Source organism: Vigna angularis, chromosome 7 (assembly GCF_016808095.1).
Source record: "Vigna angularis cultivar LongXiaoDou No.4 chromosome 7, ASM1680809v1, whole genome shotgun sequence".
NCBI lineage: Eukaryota > Viridiplantae > Streptophyta > Magnoliopsida > Fabales > Fabaceae > Vigna > Vigna angularis.
In genome coordinates, this window is record NC_068976.1 from 21167731 (window position 1) to 21192302 (window position 24572).

The window sequence follows — 24572 nt, forward strand, 5'->3', positions numbered from 1 at the left end:
CACTCTATTAGCAAATAATTTGCATGCCGTGATGCTGACGCACGTGAGTGATCAAAAATTTTTAAACAAGATTATTTATGTACGAGATTTGTAGTCAAATTGCAATGCATATAATCTGGCAGTGAAATTGAGAGGATGTAACAACATGATGCAGTTTCTGTTTGTATCACTCTCTTCGTTGTGCAGAAAAGTGGAACAGATAACTGAAGAGGCTGATTCCTGACTCCCACTGTGGAAAGTATATATTATAATTTTAGATTTTAGTATGAGCAGCAGAGCAGTTTTACCAGAAAAGATGCATAAAATGCTTTATATATTTGGGCTAGAATTGCCAATTGCAAAGCATACAGCACACAAATTTCATTCCTCATTTGATTTTGTAATAAATAATTTCATTAGCTATTCTAAATTCTACTCATGCTAAAGGTTCGCACTAGGATTTGACTAGTGTTGAGGATGGCTGGTATTTACAAAATTTGACTGGTTATACAACAAAGCGAGGGAACTAGAGAACCACCCAAACTTCAACTGAGTCAGGAACCCATCACAAACACATCCGCCAACCAAGATTTTTCTTATGACACTTCATCGCATTCATCTTCAGGATTTGTCCTCAATATAAGCTAAACATAGTTTCAATTTTCACAGTTAGGATTTCTGTATTCGATATAAGCTTCTGCCAACACTGAACTTTCAATCAACTAGGCTTTAGAAGGCCCAGAGTTTTGGCGACCATCATAATTAATAAGCTCTGCAAGTGATCCTTTTGGTCTCTTGCCAAATCGCCTAGATCCTGACCTGCCTAAAGTTGTTGCATTTACCATAGTGGTTAATGAGTCCACACCTTCTGAAATTGATGGCATACCAATGCACCCATCACAAGACAAAATACAAGCTATAGCATCCATAGAAGCCGCCATGATTGGAGGAAGATCATTCCTTGGATATGTCACCTAAAGAATGTAAATTAATTTGTCAAGAATGTTATTTTAATAGAAATGACAGATAAATCACAGAAGAGAAAAACGATTTGGTTATTTACTTTGTATAAAATTGCTGCTGATAGTCTCTCTCTCAAGCAGTATAGCTGAGCAACATCGATTGCTGTTGAACGAAAATAAAGCCAACGGTCCATGATTACTTTAACCCTGTTATCAGGAGAAGACATCAACTTATCCTCACGGCCTCCACTAGATTTAGCATCAAGTTCCATCCCATCTTCACTTCCAACTTCATCTTCACTCCCTTCTGCATCATCCTCGTCGTCATTTTCATCGGTTGGAGCAACAGCAATCTCTGTCGCAAGCAGCAAAAGTGGAAGTTGTCCAACAACTGTGCAGTTCCTTATGTTCATACCCACGTCACTACGAGTAATCTCATCATACACAATTAAAGTGTGATCTAAATTTTTCATGAATGACAACTTGAAATTTGTAGAATGATTGTGCAACCGAACTTTATCACCACCTGCTGTTTCAACTATAAATCTTTTCCCAATTTTATTTGGAATAAATCTCCCGACCATTGGATATAGTCCTGCTACCAAAACAGCATGGAGTACACCAGGGTCATATGCATTCACACTGTAACTTGAAGCATCTTCATGGATAAACCCATTTCGAATTAGTTCCGCTTGAAGTTGCCTGCGCATGCCAGATAACATGTGCATGGCACCTGATGACACAAAATACTGAGAACAAAACCGTGCTTCTAGACCCATTTTCTTTGAGTTATTCCAGCATTCGAATGCAGCCAATACAGCAAACTGATCACCGCAACCCCCATATAAAGAAGCAAGCTCAGATTTGGCAGCTGTGGCTCTCTTTTTCTCTTCAGGTAACATTGGAAGTGTAAACGGATCTCTATACTCGGATGCACAAGCAAGAGTTAAAGCTGGCTCAAGGCAGTTCATCAATATAGCAAAAAAAAGCATCCTGCAGATTGATGGGTGAACAGGAAGAGAACCAAGCTTCTCCCCTAGTTTGGTGAGTTTTTCATCACTTGAAAATGCCCCAATCTCTTGAAGAATTATAATAGCGTTGCGTATGGACTCAAAAACTGGAGGATCTAGCGTCTTGCCCAGAAATTCTTCTACTTTGCAATTTGGATCTAGCAACTTCACCTGTCACAATAGAGAGAGATAGAGAGAAAGAACCAAATCTAACGTGAGGGCAACTTTTTTGTCCAGTACATTTTCATGCCATTGATACCTTGCTAGTACAACACAAGAAAAAAAAAATACCCTTCGGAGGGTGTTTGTGTACTTTCAAAAGTAATTTAAATTTGTACAAGATGAAACTGGTAACACAAACCTATATAAATATGTTTGTGTACTTTCTGATTCTCAAACCAGAAATAATGAGTTGGTGTACTACTTGACCTTCAGTAAATGAGTGTAGCTGCTTTATCTAATCTAACAAGTAACAACCAAATCACATATACTACGCAGCATCAAAACGCTTTCAAAATTAGAGGCATCTTTTCAACCATAACACGCTTTCGAAACTAGAGACATCTTTTCAACCTTAACCTCAGACACAGAATATCATAGACACCAATTTCATCAAGCAATGCAACGAGACCCTTCACTATTTTCTCTTCCAAAAACCTTAGAAGATAGTTGTTTCCTTCGCACAAACCACTAATTAACCACATTTTGCACTGATTAATTCATTAAAAAAAAAACATGAGTTTGAATTTAGCATTACGAATTGACTAATTTTTTCCATTTGCTAAATTTTCATGTTTACACTCTATGGGGGACACCAGAGAACATTTTACCATTTTATCATTCAGCAACAAGCACCAAGATTTGGAGTCACCAATCAGGAAAGATGGAATACCTGCAGACAAAGCTCCTCAATAGGTATTCTTCTAATTTCTGGAATCTGAAAATCTGGTAAGGAAGCTGCTCGAGTCCTTGAGTATAGATGATAGCATATTCCGGGTTGACAGCGGCCAGCACGTCCCTCTCGCTGCTTAGCACTTGCTTTTGAAATCCAAGATGACTGAAGAGTTGACACATTGTTATAAGGATCATAACTTTTTTCCTTCATTCGTCCAGTGTCTATGACATACACTATATCATCAATGGTGATAGCTGTTTCAGCAATATTTGTTGATAGTACAATTTTGCGGCACCCATGAGGTGGGTGCCTAAAAACCTTTTTTTGTTCCACGCTTGGAACCATTGAATGTAGAGATATGAGCATAAACCTTGAGGAATTCTTGAAAAAAGATGATGCAAACAATTTCTCACGTGTTCTATTTATTTCATCCCAGCCTGGAAGAAAAACAAGGATCCCTCCATCTGTTGAATCAATGCATATTTTTCTTATCAATTGTTCTATCAAAACAACATCAACAAGTTCTGGGTTGACCGTTGACAGGTATTTATCAAGTAGCTTATTCTCTTCTGTGGAGTTGGAAAAATCATTGTGTAAGTGCTTCTTCAATATTTCAACTGCTTCTGGTTGGTTTTGCCTTTCAGCAATCTCCAGTGCGGTCATTCCATCCTGGGCCTTTAAATGGCAATCTGCTCCACAAGATAAGAGCATGCACATATCACCCACTCTACCCTTCCCAGCAAACACAATTAGTGGAGTAATGCCAGTTAAAGAATGTTGGTAATTAAAGAGTTCTGGGGTTCCTTCAGAAGAAACCAACTCTAACAGCATGTCCCATTCATCATTAGACCAAGCCAAATTAATAGCTTCATCCATAGAAAGCTTCTCTTCTTCACTTAGCTCCCTGGTGTTTATTGAAGTACTACATGTGGTACTATCAAGATGATTATCTTTCTTAGATTTTACAATAGAAAGTACATCCTCCAAATAGAAAGTTTTGACCTGAAGAAAGGTTGGGTAGACATTGTAGTAAGTAACATGTGACAGAGTATTAGCTAATTACAGCTACAATATAACTACCGGATAAGTGAATCCCGGAACACTGATGATTGGGCAGCCCCCAAAGTATTGAGAAAATCTCGCAGCATCAATGGTGGCACTCATTAATATCTGTAATATTAGAGCACCAGAAGGTTAAAAATGGAAAATAACATAATTATTAACTAAATAAGCACTTGACCGGAGGTGGATAATAGAGATAAAATATGATAAGATGTAATAAATTTGAACTGACCAGACGTAGTTGAGGATATGAAGGGAGCATGTCTCTGCATTTAGGTTAACAAAAATCAGAGATATCAGTTCAAAAACAAGACAGACTCCTTAGGCAAGTAATCTTCTTCGTTATCTTTCTTCTCTGAGAGGGAAGATTAACTAACAGGGAAGTTATTGCCACATACCTTTTAGAAAAAGGCATTTTTGCTCATTACGGACCAACTCAACTCTACCCAAAAAACCTAATGCTATTAGGTGCAGAATATCTAAAACAAGCTTAACCTAAACATCCCAATTTCCCCCCTCACTTATGCAACATGCATTTATACATTTGTATTAACTATGTCACAATAGAGTAGAGGCCAGTAGGTTCTTCTTAATGGTATACCTGATGATTGCCAACATGAAGTCAGAGTATCGATCCCTTTCATGAATTTCATCCTGAACAAAAATGAATGTCACTTAGTTCTTTGCAAGGATAGTATGCACAGGATATGCTTTATGTATGCCAAGGCATACTTTCCAAGGAAAGTATGTGCAGAACATGAATCACATGCCAGGATTTAGAAGATATAATATATGGAGACATTTGAATTTACTTCGGACGCCTCTCAAAGTCTTTAAGAGAATAACATGAAAGTTTCAAAGTTCATTTTCCCTCAGAGTATAATATCTATAACGGCAATTTGTGGATACCCATTGCTGAAGAGACCGTCTGAAAACCATTTATTTTAAAGTCTGATCTAGTTCATGTAGTTACAGTCACTATTTAGTAACTGCTTTGTAATTTTTCATATTAAACTTCTAGCAATATGCAATCATTAAACCAGTGATAACTTTTCTAGTTCTAAAAGTAATTAAACAATATCAAGTTTTTTAATACTTTCACCCAATGTTACAATAAAAATGTGTTTGGGCAGGTCGTTCAAAATCCGACTAGGAAGTGGTGATATAACCGAAATATATTAATTGTTGGATTGGAGATGTTATAAAATCAATGTGGCCTGGCATGACTCGGATGGCTTTTCAGGCTAACAGGTGAGTTGACCAACCAGCCCAAATTAACCAATGACCCTGAGGGTTTCTAAGTGAACCAGTGTGTTCATGCGTTTTTTTATTTTTGTGATTTTTAAAAGAATAGTATAGTATGAATTATTTTTCCATCTTTCAAAATAAGAAATTATAGATTATAAATGCTTTTTAAAAATTTTAAATATATATTAGTTCATGTGATTGTACCAGTGACCCAATGACTGAGTATTAACCAAATTGCTGGCCAGTTAAGTCTAATAACATTGCTTTCACCATTTACTGCCAGCCATATAATGGCAATCATGGTCACAATATCATTGATGAGTAGTGGGATAGTCACTTCACTCAAACAAAAGGGAAATTCTTCAAAGTTCAAGCCAATTTACTATAAAAGCACTACGAAGCTTGGCAAAACAGACTTTTGGTTTTAAAAAAAAAAATTTGTAACACTTATAAGAACAAATAGTTTTAGTTTTTCCATCAAAACTTTGTACAGAAACAGTGAAAACCACTTTTTATTATTTTCTGTTTTCACGGTTCAAATACAAAGTTATGAAAGCAGAAAACTAAGTGAAAGCAATGTGACATTTTTCTCATTAAAAGTGAAAACCGAAATTCAAAACAAAACACATTTCTCCAACCAAACAGCTAATTTTACAACAATTTCAAAAACAATGTTTCATATTCTAACAGATTTTCCCAGTCAGTTCAAATTTTCAATTAAACCATTTATCTAAGAACTTACATGTCATGCCTAATAACAAAATTTTTTTGACCATGCAAATAGTTCAATAAATGAAAAAGTGATATGGAAGAATAAAAGCGTGAAGTATTTACCAAACACTAAGTACCACATGTTTATGCTCTTGCTGAAGATATAAAGTAATTTACAGGAAGTACCATAATTATGTGAGTGATTCCAGAAACGTCATCCTTCATGTGCCCTATCTTAGACGAATGGTAACCTTTGGAAACCAACACCCTTAGTAGCACTCCAGTGGTACATAGCACAATTGATGATTGCCTTCCCCCTCTGCTTTCTAACCGTATCTGGATTTTTGGTTGAAAATGTAAGATAGAATTCTATGTTCATGAGATGTAAACCATTAAAAAAGCTAGTAATGTTCGCTAAGAAGCAAGGCAACCAGTAGCCTTAAAAGGTATAATTCTATGTAAGAAAGACAGGGATATTGGAAAACAGAAAAGATATCTGTTGATTGAGACAGTAACAAGAAAACTCATACTTCCCTACTGATGACATCCTGTAGATTTTCCTACTTAGTACAGATAAAACAAGGTGCATCATGAGTGTAATACACAAATGGCAAAAACTGGTTTGATTATGATAACAGAGGTCAACATTCACATAAATATTTCCATACAAAATAAATCCAAATAAAGTATCACAGTACCATTACTACACCAAAGATATATCAATAAAATTACCTTATATCCCACATTTTCTCCAATAGTCTCTCCTCTCTCAGTGGAGATTCTCTCAGAAACTATACATAGAAACAGCAGAAGGAAACAGATTTCAATCGAGACTTGAAAATAAAGATTAAAAATTAGGTCCGAAGTCCAGAAGTGTTGCTCACCTGAAGTTGCAGAGATCCGCCGAGGCTGAGTACAAACTATTTTACATACCTCTCCCTTACCCCACATATGATCCAAAATAAATTGTGGAACCTGAATAATGTTCAGAAAGTTAAAACAGGACAACAAAAAAAGAGAAAGATAAATACAAAGCACAGATTGTTAAAAGACCTTGGTCCATGTACGATCATGGAATTACAGATGGGTGAAACCCAAAATCACAAAGCATCAAGTAATTATCAGTGTGTCCACAATTATCAAAGCTTGAGACAATTAGTTAAAATTGAGGATAAAAAAGCAACTGCATTAATGCAAAAATGGAAATATTGATGCAAATTCGTATCACAATTCACAACATACACATTAAAAGCACCAATCATAAAAACATCAATACATGACCAAAAGATTATTATCTAGAAACAGTCGCAACAAATTACATGTAAATGTAGCTGTACCATAATAAAGACAAGGCAAAGAGTTGGTAACCTGCGTAGTCTTTCCACAACCAGTTTCACCAGATATGAGAACTACCTGCTTTGAAACACATGGAAGGAATATTAAGATCAAAACACATGCAAAAATCTAAGATGCAAACTAAATTTAACTGATGTGTAGAAATGCAGTAAAAAAACTAAAATCTAACTCAACTATGTTATTTGATATATTCAACATGTCAATGTGAACCATAAATCTCAATTATAGTGCAATCAGCACCCAAGCTACAAGTAGATGCATATCCAAAGGCAAATTTACAAAGAAATTTTTTAAATTAACCTGGTGAGATTCAACAGTTGATGTTATTACATCCTTGAAAGATGCAATTGGAAGCTTAGATCTATCTTCAATGATCTGCAAGAACGGAAACCAAACAAAATAATTGATAACAAGACTATTCCTTTTCAAATGCAATACATACAGTGCGAGAGGAATAATAGAAAAACATCATTATGTTGTGTTGTAAGATTAACAAATGATTTTCTTCCACCCTTTTTCTCAAAAAAGGGGAGAAAATAGGTCAAGTACCTATTGCGACATCAGGCAAGTTGAGGCCAAGGCTTTCATAAAAGACTATTGTTCAAAAGTTCAGACTTTATGTCATTCAAAAGTCTTTTGTGGGAATAGTTCAACCTATTTAAGTACATGTAAATATTAAAATTTTCTCAATATTATTATTACATTAAATTTTTATTGTGAACTATTATGGATGAAAATTGTACCTTTAGAACTCAGGAAAAAAATGAAACTCCAATCAAGCCATTTTGTGACACTAAATCAGCATTAGTATGGCACACAACATTACTCGTCATGACAGGACATAACAAGTAGAGAAGGACCGAAACTTAATAAATAAGTCCCTTTAGGGTTTCTATTGGTTGATCTATTAACCAATAGTCATCCAACAGAGCCATTTCAAGATCTTACTAGCAAATTGTGAATGATATGTATCTATTCATCAGCTTGAGGGAAAATGTCGTGAAATAAGATTAACACGTGATACCTCTAATTAAGACAAATCCTCACCGAAATTTACAGGTGTTCAGTTAGATCCTAAACCCAAATTTTAAGATGATGTCAAAGACTGTCATAAATCCATTGTTAGGCCACCTGCATTGCCTCACTTCTTTTTTCATTATCAGAAAGGACTCCCAACAATGGAGCTGACACAAAATGACTGAACAAAGCATCATAGCGTAGAGCTACCAAAATGTTGACTCTTGGTGGGTTTAAATCTGACATTGGCTACAGACATCACATGAGTAATGCTTGTAAGGCTTGGGTAGTTCTCACCTTACAATCCAATTATGTCAAACTAAATTAGTTCCTAAGTACAAATCCAAAGAATATGTAAACCCACTCACTGCTAGCTGTTGCACCATTTTATTACTATCGAAATAATATTCAGTTCTGATAGCTCAAAGTCAACTCTAAACAATAAAATTCATATAGGTTTTCCAACAAAAGTCATACATGTAGATTTCTCAAGCTGAAAGGAGAGGGAGAGAAAATTAACCTGTTTCAAGTTAGAGACTTTGTTAATTCTAGAAGAAAGAGCTTCCAATCTCCTAGCAATTTCAGTTTTGCTCATCGAGGGCCTGCTGAAAATATCATCCTGCTTCTGTTTTGTTTTATCAGCAGTACTGTCACTATTTTCTCCAACCATCTCCCACAAGTCTCCATCACCAGGAGGATAATGAGCAAATAAATCACCCAGCACCCACTTCGCCTCTTCAGAAAATGTGAAACGAGGAATATTTGCAAACCCATTATCTGTGTCAGACTTTTTTTTAATTTTTTGAACGGACACTCTCCGGTCCTTCCCAAGTCTACGCAAAACACAGGTCCAATATCAACAACACAATATGCAAACAGCAAACACCCAATCAAAAGAATTCCATTACCAACTATTCCATTCAACAATTGTGACCGTAATTCTTACAGATTTAAAAGAGCAATTGAACATGTAACACTCACCCAGAACTTTTAGATCTAAACCCCATTTTCTGGGACATTTGATGCACCAAAGCACGCTCTTGGTTGGACAAACCAGCATCAAACTTGTACACTGCAGAAAAACAAAACAAAACCAGATTTCATCAGTGGATACACCCATGCAGTCATCATCCCTCCAACACAGATTTCAAGTGGGTCGCGAACTACCCAACTCAAACTTCACAACAACAAAAACGTGCAAATATCCAATCGAAACAAAACACCCAATCACTCAGAGGCAACATTCGGGAAAGAGGAATGAACAACGACAACGGTGGTGTCACATTCCTCGTCATCAAAGTGTGAAACAGTCGCAGAAAATAAATAAAGGAAGAACATTGAATGTTGGAGGGTAACCTTCATCTTTGGAAGCTCGGAACTGTTCCAGAATCTGGGAAATGCGAATCCTGGTGACTTCATCAACTTTGGGGCTTTGGCGGTGAAGTGCCTCTCCTTTCTTCTCTCTGTTGTTGGTCATCGTTTCCAATGAAAGAATCCAAGTGACGAAGTTGTCGCAAGCGCAGCTCCTATTGTATATGCGTTTTCTGTCTCAGTTTCTGTCGCTGATTTTCTAAAAATTTAAATTGTTACAGCTTAAATAATGTCTTGCATGCCAGGGTTCGATCTAAACCTATGTGTATACAATAAATAATGTTTATGAATTCATTTTTAGGTCTTATAAATGGAATAGTCTATGTTAAGGATATTAGTCTTTTTAAATAAATTGTAATATTTCGCTACATTAATATTTAATTTTCAATTAAAATAATGTGCACGGTGACCTAGATTCAAAGTCTTAGCATTCAGAAGATTACCTCTTACGTCTATTGTTTCCTTCTCTGTTGTTCCGTTTAGTTAAATATATTTTTCTTTTTTGTATATTTGTTCCTTTTGCAACTATTTTATTCTAAATTGGAAATAATCGAGTAAAATGTTTTAAATTGACAGAACGACTATACTTAACCTATGATATTAAGAATAGGTAATTTGAGATTAACAATGATTTCTTAACAATGTCCCTTTATCCCTTAAGCCCTGTTTTTTTGAGTGGATTTGAGAGGATGTATTTGAGGGGATTTGAGAGGATTTAAAGAATTTTTTTTTTATCGTTTATTTGAGTGAATTTGGAAGTAAATGAGAGTGAATTTGGAAATAAAATTTGTGAAAATTAGTATAGAATTGTATGGACATGACAAATTAAAAAAAATTATTTTCAAATTCACTTTTATTTACCTTCAAATTTACTCAAATAAACGACAAAAAAAATTATCTTCAAATCCTCTCAAATCCCCTCAAATCCATCCTCTCAAATCCACTCAAAAGAACAGGGCCTTAGGTTTCAATTGATTGAAATTCGTTTATATGGATTTGCAAATGAAAATAAATATCTTATAATATTTATTTTTCATTTAGAATGACCCAAACCTAAAAGCCTTAAAAAAATCAAATTCCTTCTAATTGTTTTATATAAAGATAAAAATTTCTTGTCAGTTTTATATTACTATTGAAACATACCAAAGTCTAATATTACTTTCTTTGACATGTAATTTTCAAATTAAAAAAAAAAAAAAAGACTTATCAACAAGAACGGTGCGCTCGCAGTGTACTTACTAAAAATCAACAACGCAACAAGTCAGACTTATATGAGCAACTATAAGAAAAATAAAGATATACTATTATTGCAAGTATCATTTATAGTATTGAAATGGTTCTTATGTGCCAAAACATCTTCATTTTATTCCCAAAACCATATCATAGACATCTACATTATTTGTCATGTTTAGGGATTCTCTTGTCCATAGTTTGTGTTTAAGAATGTGGGTGATGATGGTTAATGCAAAAAAAGTTTTACATTGCAATTTTAAAAACCAAATGCTTTTTGCGTAAAATTCACGACTTGTGCGTTGTTTGTTTCCCATGAAAAACAATAGGACAGATCGCCAGAAGGATTGTCTGACACGAAAGTGAAGGAAATATGACAAGTCAAGCAAACTAATATCACCTCGTAAAAGAAAAAGGAGAAAAAGAATAACACGGATTCTTGGCCAGAGAAGGGAATTTGGTAAATGTTGTAAAACTAAAAACTAGTCACGATTTATGAATTTAATTAAGTAGGGAATATTTGTTTGAGGGTTCTTCCGTACACCCTGAGAACTCCCCCTTCCCATTTCCCTTAATTGCTTGGAAGAAGAAGAAAAAGATGGAAAGCGTTAATGAAATATGAGATATACGAGAAGTAACGTGCATGTTTGACCTGAATGGTCCACTTGGGGTAACAGAAATGGTATTTACAGAATTGCAATGATGAGAGAAAAGAAAGAGAGAAATCAATTGGAATGAGTTGGTGATCTAAGATCCCCCATTGCAGTAATGGTGGACGCCATTGCTGGGAACATTTTGGTAGTTGTTGTGCATAGAATTTAGGCCCCATATCCGAATTGTCCGGTCATCGCTAGCCGAGGCTAACATGTGGGGATTTGCTGGGTTCCAGCTCACACAATTTACAGATCCTGAATGACCAGGCAATGCTTCTATTAGTTCCCCTGAGCTTCTGTGCCATATGTAAACCTACAAACATACACCCACCCAACTTCAATTTAATACTTGTCCAAATTTATCCAATACAACTCACTGTCATAAGAGGCTGGGAAAATAGTGTTAATAACATTGCAGGGATCCTACATTCTGCATAAAAATTGTTTCACATTCAAAAAAGAAAGAAGGTTAGCATCTCATGGAAAATCTACTAAACACCACAACTAAAAACTAGTAAATATAGATTTTCTTTGGTGCTATAATGACAAACTCAAGGCCAAGAACGATACAAAGAGGAAGACCAAGACAGCAGTACTTTACCATTACAATAATAGTAGTTGAATTCATTCAACTAATATTATAAAGATGTCCAGTATATCGGTCGAACAACAAGCACCATTCCATGGGTCTCTTGTGCCAATATTTTAATGAGCCTTTCCAGGCAGATTTATTTTTCACTTTTTTTAGAGCACTTCTGAAAATTATGTGATTATTTCCTAGAATTTAAGTTACACTAGACATGCACCAAATTATTATAATAAAACACAGAATTAAAAATTAAAAACAATTATTCTTTGACTATATAAGAAATTTACAAGCACCAAAGCCTTTCAATTTGCAAATGGGAAAAAGTCTACTTTACAAATACTTTTCCGTTTTGATAAATGATTAAGTATTCATACCTGTGAATCCTCACTTCCACTAGCAATAAAAGCTTGCTTAAGGCCACCGAAGCAAGATCTGATAATAAATCGGGTACGCCTATGGCCTTTGTACTTGCCAACAAGCCTAGGATCGCCTTCAATGTTCCATAGATGTATTTCTTGATTCAAAAGATTAACCAACAAGAATTTGTTATCCTTCGATAAGGAAAAAGCCGTTATTGGTTGATACTCTTCAATAAATCTCTCATCCTTTGTTTCTCTATTGAACAACAGTACAGAATTGGGTTTACAGATACTTAGAATCTCTTTCCCGTTATCCATGATTTCCAAATCAGATATCTTAAGGGTCTTTTGTCCTTTCCAAGACTCCACTTCTTTCCCATCCAATTCCCACATGCAAATGCTCTTGTCACTGAAACCACAAAGTATATATTTCCCACAAGGGAACCACGTACAAGAAACTAGGCCAGTACCAGCTTTTTCATAAAGTTGGATGCATTTGCCAGTGGAGACATCCCAACGCCTAATAGCCTCCTCCACTCCACATGTGAGAAGCTCATGGTCATTAGGACTCCATGAAACTGAAGAAACAGGTTTCTGGTGACCAGTCAATCTATGCTTTACAGTCAGTCCACCATTTATGCCAACCTATTTAAAAAAATTTAAGAAGTGACATCTGATTTCATAGCATTAAGCCGTATTTTATGTGTTAGAATGCAATTTGTGTATTAATCAATAGGGGGTTTCTGATATATGATGGAAACCATTATAACAGGGATTTGAATGTGCAGTATGATAACTATATCAAAAACAAGCATTGAAGACAAATTTAGCAGCAAATAAATGGACTTAAGAGTAGAAAAGAGAAAATGTAAATTATGAAATATTACCTCCCAAATTATTGCAGTTCGATCATTTGATGCCGAAGCTAAATATTTCCCATTATGTGAAAATTGTACAAACCAGACTTCATCATCATGTGCATCTAATATCTGTTGCAACATTAGCAAGAAAAGAAAATAACATTAGAATGTAGATACTATCCATGCCATATACAAAGTTAAGAGAAGATGATAATTCTAAATAGATGGCAAAGGGATAAAACCAGAAGACAAATTCTGTACCTTGTCTCATTTCTCCTCCCTGGTTTTGGGGATTGGCCTTTTAAAGAAATTAGATTATAAATATCAAACCTATGTAAAAAAATTGGGGATTGTTTTTTGAAATAAATTAGATTATACATGCATCTCATTTAGAAGAAATGAAGAGTATTTTAATGAGTAAAAAGTGATAAAGGCCTTTTAAGTAGAAATTGCAATTGTAAATAGTGTAATTGCATATATAGAGAGAAATGCATCACACACCCACAGAAATGGTACCTTGCCCAGGTACCTCTTATTATGTAAATCTGGTCACTAAGTTCCTACAAGCTGTGCATCAGTTGTCAGGATATTTAAATTTAGATTTTCCAATATTATTAGAAGCACTAACCATGGACTTCTATATGAAAGATAAAGGGAATGCATATGTAAAAATGGGGATGGATGTTACACCAAAAAGACATTCTACTTTAAGGTTAATGTCTTCTAATTAGAAGCAAGTTGGCACTCTCAGAATAGGAAGCAGGACTATTGACAGGTCAAGGGCAAAAGCAAACTATCAAGCCAAGGCATTAACAACATATGACCTTGTTTTGACCGAAAAAGATGCTTGTAGGAAAAACAGATGCAAAATTTTATCCAGGAAATTATTTTCTCAACTCAAACGACAAACGAGAATAAGTAAGTCTTTCCAAAAGCTATGATAATTGGACATCACCAACATGTACTTAATTGGTTTATTAAACTGATCTAATAAGCACTTAGGTATCTTCCCTTAAAAGTTAATTTGTTAGGACTAGAATCAAACACTTAAGTACTCCACTGAGTATCCCACAACACAATATGGGACCCGAACACCCGAAAATACCCAAGTCCTTATCACTTTCTACTCAACCTTTCTTTTACTTTTACGCACTGAGAAAATAAAAAAGAAAATTCACAGGACCTCAACAATAGTCATATCCGTTTACAAGATGCCACCAATTAGCATACAAATTTTCACAGATGTAGCGAACATTTATTTATAATCATGAAATAATACAGACAAAAGAAAGACTAACAAACAGAGATCTAATTAGGAACAGGCAAACAACATAGAGGAAGCTACTTCTGCTATCTATCACTACTAATTAACAAGTCAAAATATCTACTAAACATATAATTTTCTAACCTGTAATGTACTGGACGGAATCTGATCTTTTCCACAATGATGATCTGAATATAATGACATCTCCTTATCCAATGAATTATGAAATGGGCATGCCTCTCGTTGTAAGATGAGGGCTTGTTCAACTAGATGCTCCAACCTCTTTTCAGGTATCATTACTGTAGGGGGAAGCAGTTTCTGCAATTCCTCTAGAAGCTTTGACCGAGACCTCACCCTTGCAATATCTAGTCTAGGAGAAGGTGAAACTATGTAGGAAGAAAGTTCTCGAATTCTACAGCTATTAATGCAAAGTGGAGTGATCTCCGTCCTCAGGGTCTTCAATGCTTCCATGACCTTTTCACGATTTAGAAGCTCAAAGAATTTCTGCTCCAATATTAAAAATGAGGCTGACCTGACCACGCTTTCATCTGCGGGAGCAATTTTACGTAATGTGGCTACACTGTCATCCAAATTCCCATCAAGTATTTGCTGCATAAATAGATTCACCCCAGGAGAGTGTAAAGGTATTCCAGACTCCTCCTCTAGATGTGCCCCACTCTTCCCGTAACCAAGAGAATATAAAGCCTTTGCAATTATCCTGACAAATTCCTCTTTCTTTATAACCCCTTTTGAACCAACAACTTGTTCGTCCCCTTTAGACGGTAGGGGCCGAGCCATGAAGTCCCTGGACAAGCCTCCAACAGGCTCTTTAGAAGAAGAACCGTTAGACAAGGCAACTAATCCTTTAGAGGATAACTTCATTCGCTTCAAAGCTGGTTCTTCATCTTCCACACCTCCCATGAAAAGTGCCCCTCAGCCCATATATAATTTCAGCAGCGCGAGAAAACAACACATACGACCATACAGCTACAAAATGCCACTGAAAAACCACTAGGAAGAAAAATGTCTGCATGGAAAACAGCAATGACAACAGTAAGTGTAATAAAAGCAAGTCCTGAAATAACAGAAGCTAAACCATAAACAAATTCAGCAAACTAACACAAATTTCGAAAATGTCCATATAGAAATTAACACGAGTAAACTAAAAAAAACGTCTGAATATAAAACAGAAACAACAAACAATTTGAAACAACAATATAAAAAAAATGTCTGCATAGAAACAAAAACAACAACCATAAGTGCAACAGAACCGAGTCCATAGAAAACAAGCTAAAACAGCAAACAGATTCCTCAAATTCAAACATCATCAACAACAATAAAAAGAATAATGCAAAAATCCGAGCTTAGTTACTCGAAAGCACAATGTTTCAACCAATTTTATTTTATCTACCAAATCAATAAGACCCCGCGATGTCTAACAAACTCAAAAATATCATCTCGACAGCGAAACCGAACTCGAAAATTGAAAATAAATAAATAATATATAATAAATAAACAAATTATAATATGCATTTCCCTGTTAAATAAACAGAGACACGTCGAGCAAATCGAAAGAGTAATAGAAACAGGATAAGGTAGAAGAATCTGCATCAGAACTCGCAGATCCAATAACATGAGAAGAAGATTACGACGGTGATGATCCACCGACTTACCGAACAAGCAAAGCAACGATCGGAATCAAAGTCTGAGACGCGATCGTGAGTTGAAAACCGCCGATTCCTTCTTCTTCTGCTGCTGCTGCTTCACCACACTCTTCAGTTACCAAAACCACACACGCTGAAAATCCCAAACCTTCTTTCTCCTTATGCCTGCAAAGAATGATAACATATATATACGTGTAATATAATATTTCTTTAATTGTAACCATGGATTTTTTTATTTCTAATTTATAAATTCTTTAATACAGCGTAAATTATCAAGGTGCAACTATTTTTAAACAGTTTGAATCTTGAATTGAAATAAAAACTTTATTAAAAATAATTAATTACGTTTAAATTTCATATGAATAAATTATTAAATAAAATTTTACTTGCTATCTATTTATTTTTTATCTTTCTAGCATTTTCTTTCTTATAGCTTTTCCTGTGAAGTTGTGAAATGACAATGAGCACCTTTTAGTACAAACAAACACTTTCTTTGGTTTGGTATATGCCTTCCTTGTTTCTTAAACCATCACGCCATTACTTTCATGTTTTCACACGAAACTTCAATGGTTTTCAAACATTTATGTTATATTAATGTTACATTATTTTTTTAATATTATCATTTTATCATTGTTTAAATCAAAATAAAAATTGGTAACTTTCATAAAAATATTAATAAATAATCCACATTAATTAAGACAATTTTGGTGATGGTTAAAGATGACAACTGATCACACTCAATACAAATAATATTTATTTGCAGACAAAAAAATTATTATTATTTCTCGAATGATCATTTAAAAAATATTTACAAATATTCATAAATACATATAAATATTTAAAAGTAACATTTTATAAATTTTTAAAATAAAATTATAAAAAATATATTATAATATAAATTAAAATTTAATTTTAATAAAATTTAACTTAATAAAATATAAATTAATTTTTATTTTAATTATTTTTAATAAAATATAAATTTTATTTTATTTTAATTAAATTTAATAAAATATAAATTAATTTTTTTTTTACAAATAATATAATATTACGTTATTAAAGTATCTATTACAATAATAAATATATGTAGTCATACTTATTTTTTAATATCCTAATGGTGGTAGATGTATGTATGCACATTGGATAGGAAGGATGAGAATCGTGAACATTTTAAATTATTGAGTCATGTTCGTGTCAGACATTTCCACTCACTCCAAATATAATAAAATGGATAACTAGATCATTGAGTTTGGTTAATTTTCATTCACTGATTGTTTTTTTTCAAAATAGATGTTCTAAGGATAGATAATACATGCACCTACCGACATACAGGAACTAAGAAACAGTGAGTGCGTGGAGAATCAATATTAAACTCATGTTTCAATTAAGTTTTGATTTCAACATTTTTAAGATATATGTTTATATATTAACAATTATCCATTCACGGGTGGGTTTGAACAATTTGTAGAAAATCATTAGTTTAAACCTGATTCATGCATTACAAAAAGAATATCTATTTTTTCTTTATGAAACAATATTCAAATTTACATGGACAATAACTTTATTAAACTTTCCTGAAATAGTTATTATAATTATTGTTAGAGATTTTAATTCTTAATAAACTATTATTGCTTTAAATAAATGTAATCTGATAATATTTATTATTAATATTGAGAAAATAGAATATTATATAAAATTAAAATTTCATTAATCCAATTATTTTTAGATTTTTGAGATTTTGAGTCTAGAGTAATATTAATTTTTTATCCATATTTTATCGGTGTTGTATATTTAATATAATTTTTTTTATGATTAAGGCCAATAAAAGGAGGAAAAGGGGATGGTGAGTGTCTTTACAAGGGCAAGAATACAAAGTATTGAGATACTAAATCCAACCAAGTCCCTTAAATTATGAAACTATAGTGGACAAAAGGGAGGTTAGAGAGCTCAAAAACATAGATAAGATGCACTTAAGGTTGATTTACACATAGCACATATATAACCTGCTATTGGAGTTTTTTAAGCAACACTGAAAGAACTTGCTGTGCTCTCCACAAATTTTCTTGCTCCCTTAAACCACCTCTTATCTCCAGCTTGAGCCTTGCAAATGTACAGTTTTCCATCCTTTACGGTTGCTCTGATCAGTTGGTGCTTCCCACCTTCATCTCCATCAGCCGTCCTTGTCAACACAGTCAATACATAGTACTGCTTCCCATCAACCACAGGTGTAGCAGTCTCTAAGATGTTAGCTGTGGCCACAGCATTTGGATCAAAACCACCCTGCAACAGTTCATGTTCAAACTCAGTTAGGACATCCTATGCTATTATTCACTGCATTTCTTTTTCATCGTCACTCACTTACCTCAGCTTGAGTTTCACCAAAGAAGGCCTGCTTTCCTAGTAAATAATCCACCTGCAGTAAGGAAAAACCAACTTTCAATGTCAGCCACAGTCATACACTACCATTTCTATCTTTGAATATATACACTACAAAAGTTATAATCCATAGACTACCCTTTTATTCTATTTAAGAAAAAACTACAAACGTTAGAATTAGCAAGGGAGAAACAACTTTTTATCACTAAATTTGGTCACTGATTCGTTGATTTAGTTAGAACATGATACATAAAAGTGCATTAATGGGGCTATAAGTGTTCCTCATTGTAAGAAAAGAGCTAGTTTAAAAAACAGATATACCTTTGAGAGGAATTCTTCGGGTGAACCATAGTCAGTGATGGACTTCTTATCGGTTGGAGTCACTGTGACAACGACATTGCTGGTTGTATCAAAGTTATCCTCGTATCTAAGAACCTGGCCTGTGTACTCAACCTCTTTGCTTGGGTTCCACTTTGAGGGAATCGATAGTTTGAATCCATTTCCATTGTATGGCAAGAAATCTGTGTTTTCCTTTGGCTTTCCAAACACATTGGCTGCAAGAAAAACAACCAAATTGTTCAAATAAATCATGGAATCCCGATTACTAGAGGGATCAAATTCAACCTAACTTCTTCAACTCATGAGACAAAGTGATCCCTTGATATGGTATTAGAGATTTTATTGCCAAATGCATAATTTAATCAAGAGTCTAATCTTAGTATTCTTCAATCAGAATCGGAGTTTTATATCAGTAATCCATATTGATCTTTAAAAAGTGAAATTTAAATCTATCACAACAAGAGAAACTATGGACATGAAGGATGAATTCTAGTAGAAACTAGCCTAAAGAAACACTTAAAGAACTGTCTAACTAAGTGTGTGTCCATTTTAGTGGCATCATGGATGCATGGTGAGAAAAAAGAGAAAGTGATATACCAGCTTCACCATAAGCTGCATCTGCAGGTTGGACTTTGGAGCCAACAGCAGCAGCACCAATGAGCACAGTGAGAGCTAAACGGCGAGAGATAGGAGTGACATCATCCTCTTGGGGTGCTGTCTGTTTCTGGGCCTTGCACACAAGGTGGTTAGGCTTGGTGCTAACCATGGTACGTTGTGATGGGGATCTGGCTGGAGTGGTAAGGGCATGGTGGTGCAAGAAACATTGGGTAGAAGCCATTGATCTCTGATCTTTCTCTCACTCACTAACTCACTCTTTCTGAGACTATGGTGGTAGGAACTTGTGGAGATCGTTGAGTTTGAACTTTGGAGTGCGGTGGTTTTGGATATTGGATTTCGAAGAGGGTGATTGGGACTAATGGATTAGATTTTCGATGTGGGATAAGGTAATAGAGGCTCTGATTGGTGCCACGTCATTCTCATTTATGTCTGCAGATATACTCATCACTTGCATTTCATGTACTATATTTTCATGCTTTTGTTAAAATTTCGGTGCATATAATCATTTTAGATATTTATACTTTTCTTCAAATATTATTGTTCTTATTATTTAAATTTAATTAATATCAATTTAAATTAAATTTTTTATTATTCATACATGAAGTCAAATTAAAGATATTTAGTATTACTCCATTTCTTTTCTGTCTAATAGAAGACTTAATAATTCAGAAATTTTATTGAGTTTTTTATTTTATTTTATTTTTAGTATGATGGTATATTAAAAAAGTTTTTAATATACAAGAATTATTACTTAATATTAGAGATCCTAGATTCAAAGGATAAATAATATGATACATAAAAAAATAATGTATCATCGTGTTAAAATTTAAATGTGAATTATTATTAATGCATCGTTGTAGTAAATTATCTTAATACACCTATCACATTATGATATAAAATGTGTATAACCAATAATATCTTTTTTAGTTTGGTTTACTTGTGTTGAAAATAATTAATCGTTTAACTTATATCACTCTTTCACTCTTTATCTACATTACTTTCTTTGCATAAATATATTTTTTTGATTTCAACCTTTAACAAAAATATCTTATTTGAAAACATGATTTAAATTTTGAATTTTTAACTTTTAAACAAAAATGGCTGAATTTATTGTTCAAATATTAACTTGAAATTAAAAAAAAATAGTTTAAGTTATAATTTAAATAACCTCTTTAAGTATTCTTAAGTGAAACTATCATTTTAAATGTTTATCATTTTGAAAACAAAATAATATTTTAAAAAATATTTTATTGAATATATAAATGTAAGTCTAAGTTTTATATTAAGTAAATGTCTAAAAGTTGAACACTTTGTGATTTTAAAGATGTCTAAAGTTTTTTTTTAAAAATGATATAAATATCTTATAGTGATGATCTTAAGTCTCGTTGCTATTATTTTTCAAGTGAATTCTCTTTTTAACATAGCTCTAAGTAGACAAGAATTTTAATATAAGAAGGTTGAACACCTTATAAAATTAAATAAAAATCTGGAGTTAAAAGTTACATAATTTTTTATGGGAAAATGAAGTCATTAATATTAGTATTTTGTCTTTCCCATAAATTATCTCATTGAAAAATTCAGTACATTTTCATATACCAAATCCTCGTATACCATATAAAATATTAAATATTTATTTCAATAAAATAATAAAAGTATTGTTTGGTCAAGCTTCTTCATAATTTTTTTTAGAAAACTAAATATACAAGGATGTTTTTAAAAGTTAAAATTAATTAATGTGCAAATTAAAATTTTTAAAGAAATTATGAGAGTTTTTCTATAAAATAAACTGTATACGACTAATTTCAAATTATAGATAACTAATTTCACATTTTCTTTCTATAAAATCCACTTAGTCAAACCAGATAAATGTTAACAATAATTTTAGCACAATCTTCATGCCACATCAAAAGTTATTCCTGTCAACACCTAATTTCGTCAGGATGAATAAATAAATAATAATGGAATTAATTTATTTTATTTTATCTTTATTCAAAATTTATTTTGAGTTATTGTATTTTATTCTATTTTATCATGTTGTGTTCTATTTTATTTTATTTTTTTTGGTTATTCTAATTTTTCATTTAGAGTTTTTTTTTTATTCTAGGCTGTTTTATTTTATTCTATTTTTATCTTTATGTTCTTTTATTTTAATTCATTTGTCAAATGTTAGAAAAAAAAAAGAGAAAAGAATGTTTGGTTTGGAGGGAACAGTGTACGTGTGTGTGCTGGGAAGAGGGGGCATAAACCGTTTCTGCAGAGTGCGCAGGGTGTTGGCAGAGACAATTTGGAGTGTACGGGGCTAGTACATTCGATTTGGGCAGACGGAATTGGCAGGGATTTCGGCACAAAAAGACAGAGAGAGAGCAGGGGGGGATGATTCTGGTTTTGGGAGAAAAAAGCAAAGGGTTTTTGACACAGCTCTGGGCCTTCTCTTGGGATTTTGCCGAGGAATTCTTCACCATTTTTGCACCTGCAAAGAGAGACGAAAATCAGCCACTCAAAGGAGAAGAGTACTCATTGGAAGCACGAGATTGACCGTAGCAAGCGGATCTTCGAGAGGTAAGTAATGTTGTTTAGAGAGTTGTTTGTTTGCCCTTATACATATCTTTGTTGGAGTTGCTGTTTACGTATGACTGTTGTTTGAATACATTCCACTGTATATGTTCATTGTCGCACCACCCTCCCCATGTCCACTTCTATGGGCTTATTTTTCTATTCCAAGCAAGCTCAAAATGAGGTAGGTTCCATAAGCTATGTCCCCCAAGCCTCTGTTCATCTCCAATCATCAATACTGAAATTGAAACAGTAAACACAAAACACATAACAGAAAAATCATGTAACAGAGGCAATAGAACATCAATCTTCACCCTCCCTTGACCATTCCATTCCCCACTGGAACCGCCCTCTCAACCACCGAGAACTCCCTCGGCGTGTCACTCCCCCTCACCTGCAGTCAAACTCAGAAACAGAAACAAACACAAAACCCATTCTTTTTTTCTTTTTCTTCCCTTGTTCATGGAACACTTCAACGTTTCTGATCATCTCCAATCCTCAGCAAAATAGAATCCTCAAGCAGCAAATACCACCTCTCCAAACACACGCATAAAGTCGAGCCTCTAACTGTTTCCTTCTCACCATCTCCACGCCTTCATCTTCTTCCTCACCAAACAGCACACACGCACATAGCCCGTTATACAAATTAAGGAGGTAGCGACTGAAAACGAGAGAGGAAGAGTTGGAGCGGCGGCCGGCGAGGGTCTCGGCGGTGAGCAAAGGCGCTTGCGACGCCTTGGGCCGCTACTCGCGGTGGTCGGTTTTTTTGCTGGAGGTGAGGCGTGGTGGCTGCTCTGGCCGAAATGGACAGCGGGGAACCTCAGGTCTCTGGGAAGTGTTTGATCTGAGTAAGGTGAGGAATGAGGGAAGGTGCTGAACCCCTAGGGAATTCTAGGTTAGAAAAGCCACCCCGGGCCAGTGCTAGGCCCAGCCCAGAGATAAACGCTCGTTATTCAGCCTTTTCCGAACGCTCGTTATTCCCCTTGTTAGAACGCTCGTTATTTAGCCTTTTCCGAACGCTCGTTATTCCCCTTGTTACAACGCTCGTTATTTAGCCTTTAACGAACGCGCGTTATTCTGCTTGTTCGAACGCTCGTTATTCAGCCTTTAACGAACACTTGTTATTCAGCCTTTTCCGAGCGCTCGTTTTTTCCCTTGTTCGAACGCTCGTTATTCAGCCTTTAACGAACGCTCGTTATTCAGCCTTTAACGAACGCTCGTTATTCCCCTTGTTAGAACGCTCGTTATTTAGACTTTAACGAACGCGCGTTATTCCGCTTGTTCGAACGCTCGTTATTCAGCCTTTAACGAACACTTGTTATTCAGCCTTTTCCGAGCGCTCGTTATTTCCCTTGTTCGAACGCTCGTTATTCAGCCTTTAACGAACGCTCGTTATTCAACCTTTTCCGAGCGCTCGTTATTTCCCTTGTTAGAACGCTCGTTATTCAGCCTTTAACGAACGCTCGTTGGTCCGCCTTTAACGAACGCTCGTTGGTCCGCCTTTTTCGAACGCTCGTCATTTAGCCCGTTTCCCAGCGTCCGTTCGCCAATTCCCCAACGAACGCTCGTCCCCAACGAGCGCTCGTCATTCGGCCCATTTCCCAGCATCCGTTCGTCATCGCCCAACGAGCGCTCGTCCCCAACGAGCCCTCGTCATTCAGCCCCTTTCCCAGCGTCCGTTCGTCAAATCCTCATCGAACGCTCGTCCCCAACGAGCGCTAGTCATTAAGCCTCCTTTCCAGCGTCCGTTCACCAAATCCACCCAACGCTCGTTCCACCTCATTCTCAACGAATGTTCGTTAATCCACCAAACGAACGCTCGATCTTTCTCCTCATTCTCAACGAGCGTCCGTTGATCCCCCAACGCTCGTTATGCCTCCTCATTTTCAACGAACGTTCGTTAATCCCCGCAACGAACGCTCGTTATTTCTCTCATTCTCAACGTCCGTTTATGATCCCCCAACGCTCGTTATTTTTATTTGTTTGTTTTTTCTTATTTTATTTTATTCTATTTCATTTATTTTTGTCTATCTTATTTCATTTGTTTTATTTATTTCTTTTATTTTTATTTTTATTTATTATTTTATTTTGTTCTATCTACTTATTCTAGATATTTACTTATCCTAAAATATATATTTAATAATGCAATATTTACAATTTAAATAAAGGAATTTACAAAAAATATGTTTTAAAGGTTTAGGCACATGTGTGATCGCACACATCGTCCTTGTGCTGAAAATCTTTTCTCTTTCTTAATTAAAATTACAAAAAATACGTTTTAAAGGTTTAGGCACATGTGTGATCGCACGCATCGTCCTTGTGCTAAAAACCTTTTCCCTTTCTTAATTAAAATTACAAAAAATATGTTTTAAAGGTTTTGGCACATGTGTGATCGCACGCATCGTCCTTGTGCTGAAAACCTTTTCTCTTTCTTAATTAAAATTACAAAAATATGTTTT

At 34.6% G+C, this 24572-nt stretch overlaps 3 protein-coding genes across 5 annotated transcripts; all 3 read right to left on the bottom strand.

Moving 5' to 3' along the window:
* Window positions 1-281: 281 nt before the first annotated feature.
* Window positions 282-9885, bottom strand: LOC108338210 (DExH-box ATP-dependent RNA helicase DExH6). Of its 2 annotated transcripts, none has more exons than XM_017574963.2 (14): window positions 9597-9885; window positions 9222-9312; window positions 8761-9073; window positions 7524-7598; window positions 7236-7280; window positions 6752-6842; window positions 6600-6658; window positions 6054-6203; window positions 4510-4562; window positions 4141-4174; window positions 3927-4016; window positions 2844-3848; window positions 1043-2122; window positions 282-953 (listed from the first exon to the last, which is right to left on the bottom strand). In XM_017574963.2, the coding sequence occupies exons 1-14, from the start codon at window positions 9715-9717 to the stop codon at window positions 702-704; spliced, it is 3459 nt and encodes a 1152-aa protein (XP_017430452.1). In that variant the 5' UTR covers window positions 9718-9885; the 3' UTR covers window positions 282-701. The 2 variants fall into 2 exon arrangements, with proteins under 2 accessions (XP_017430452.1, XP_052736241.1); XM_052880281.1 differs by having other exon boundaries at window positions 7236-7283; window positions 9597-9883.
* Window positions 9886-11442: 1557 nt separating this feature from the next.
* On the bottom strand, window positions 11443-16400 carry LOC108338463 (WD repeat-containing protein 26 homolog). 2 transcript variants are annotated; one of them, XM_017575359.2, is made up of 5 exons: window positions 16240-16398; window positions 14711-15593; window positions 13330-13431; window positions 12458-13087; window positions 11443-11807 (listed from the first exon to the last, which is right to left on the bottom strand). In XM_017575359.2, exons 2-5 carry the CDS (start codon window positions 15485-15487, stop codon window positions 11589-11591), a joined length of 1728 nt encoding a protein of 575 aa, XP_017430848.1. In that variant the 5' UTR covers window positions 15488-15593; window positions 16240-16398; the 3' UTR covers window positions 11443-11588. The 2 variants fall into 2 exon arrangements, with proteins under 2 accessions (XP_017430848.1, XP_017430849.1); XM_017575360.2 differs by having other exon boundaries at window positions 11788-11924; window positions 16240-16400.
* Window positions 16401-18104: 1704 nt separating this feature from the next.
* LOC108337051 (oxygen-evolving enhancer protein 2, chloroplastic) lies at window positions 18105-19913 on the bottom strand. Its single transcript, XM_017573489.2, has 4 exons — window positions 19540-19913; window positions 18925-19157; window positions 18590-18640; window positions 18105-18507 (listed from the first exon to the last, which is right to left on the bottom strand). Exons 1-4 carry the CDS (start codon window positions 19778-19780, stop codon window positions 18247-18249), a joined length of 786 nt encoding a protein of 261 aa, XP_017428978.1. The 5' UTR covers window positions 19781-19913; the 3' UTR covers window positions 18105-18246.
* Between the last annotated feature and the right edge of the window lie 4659 nt (window positions 19914-24572).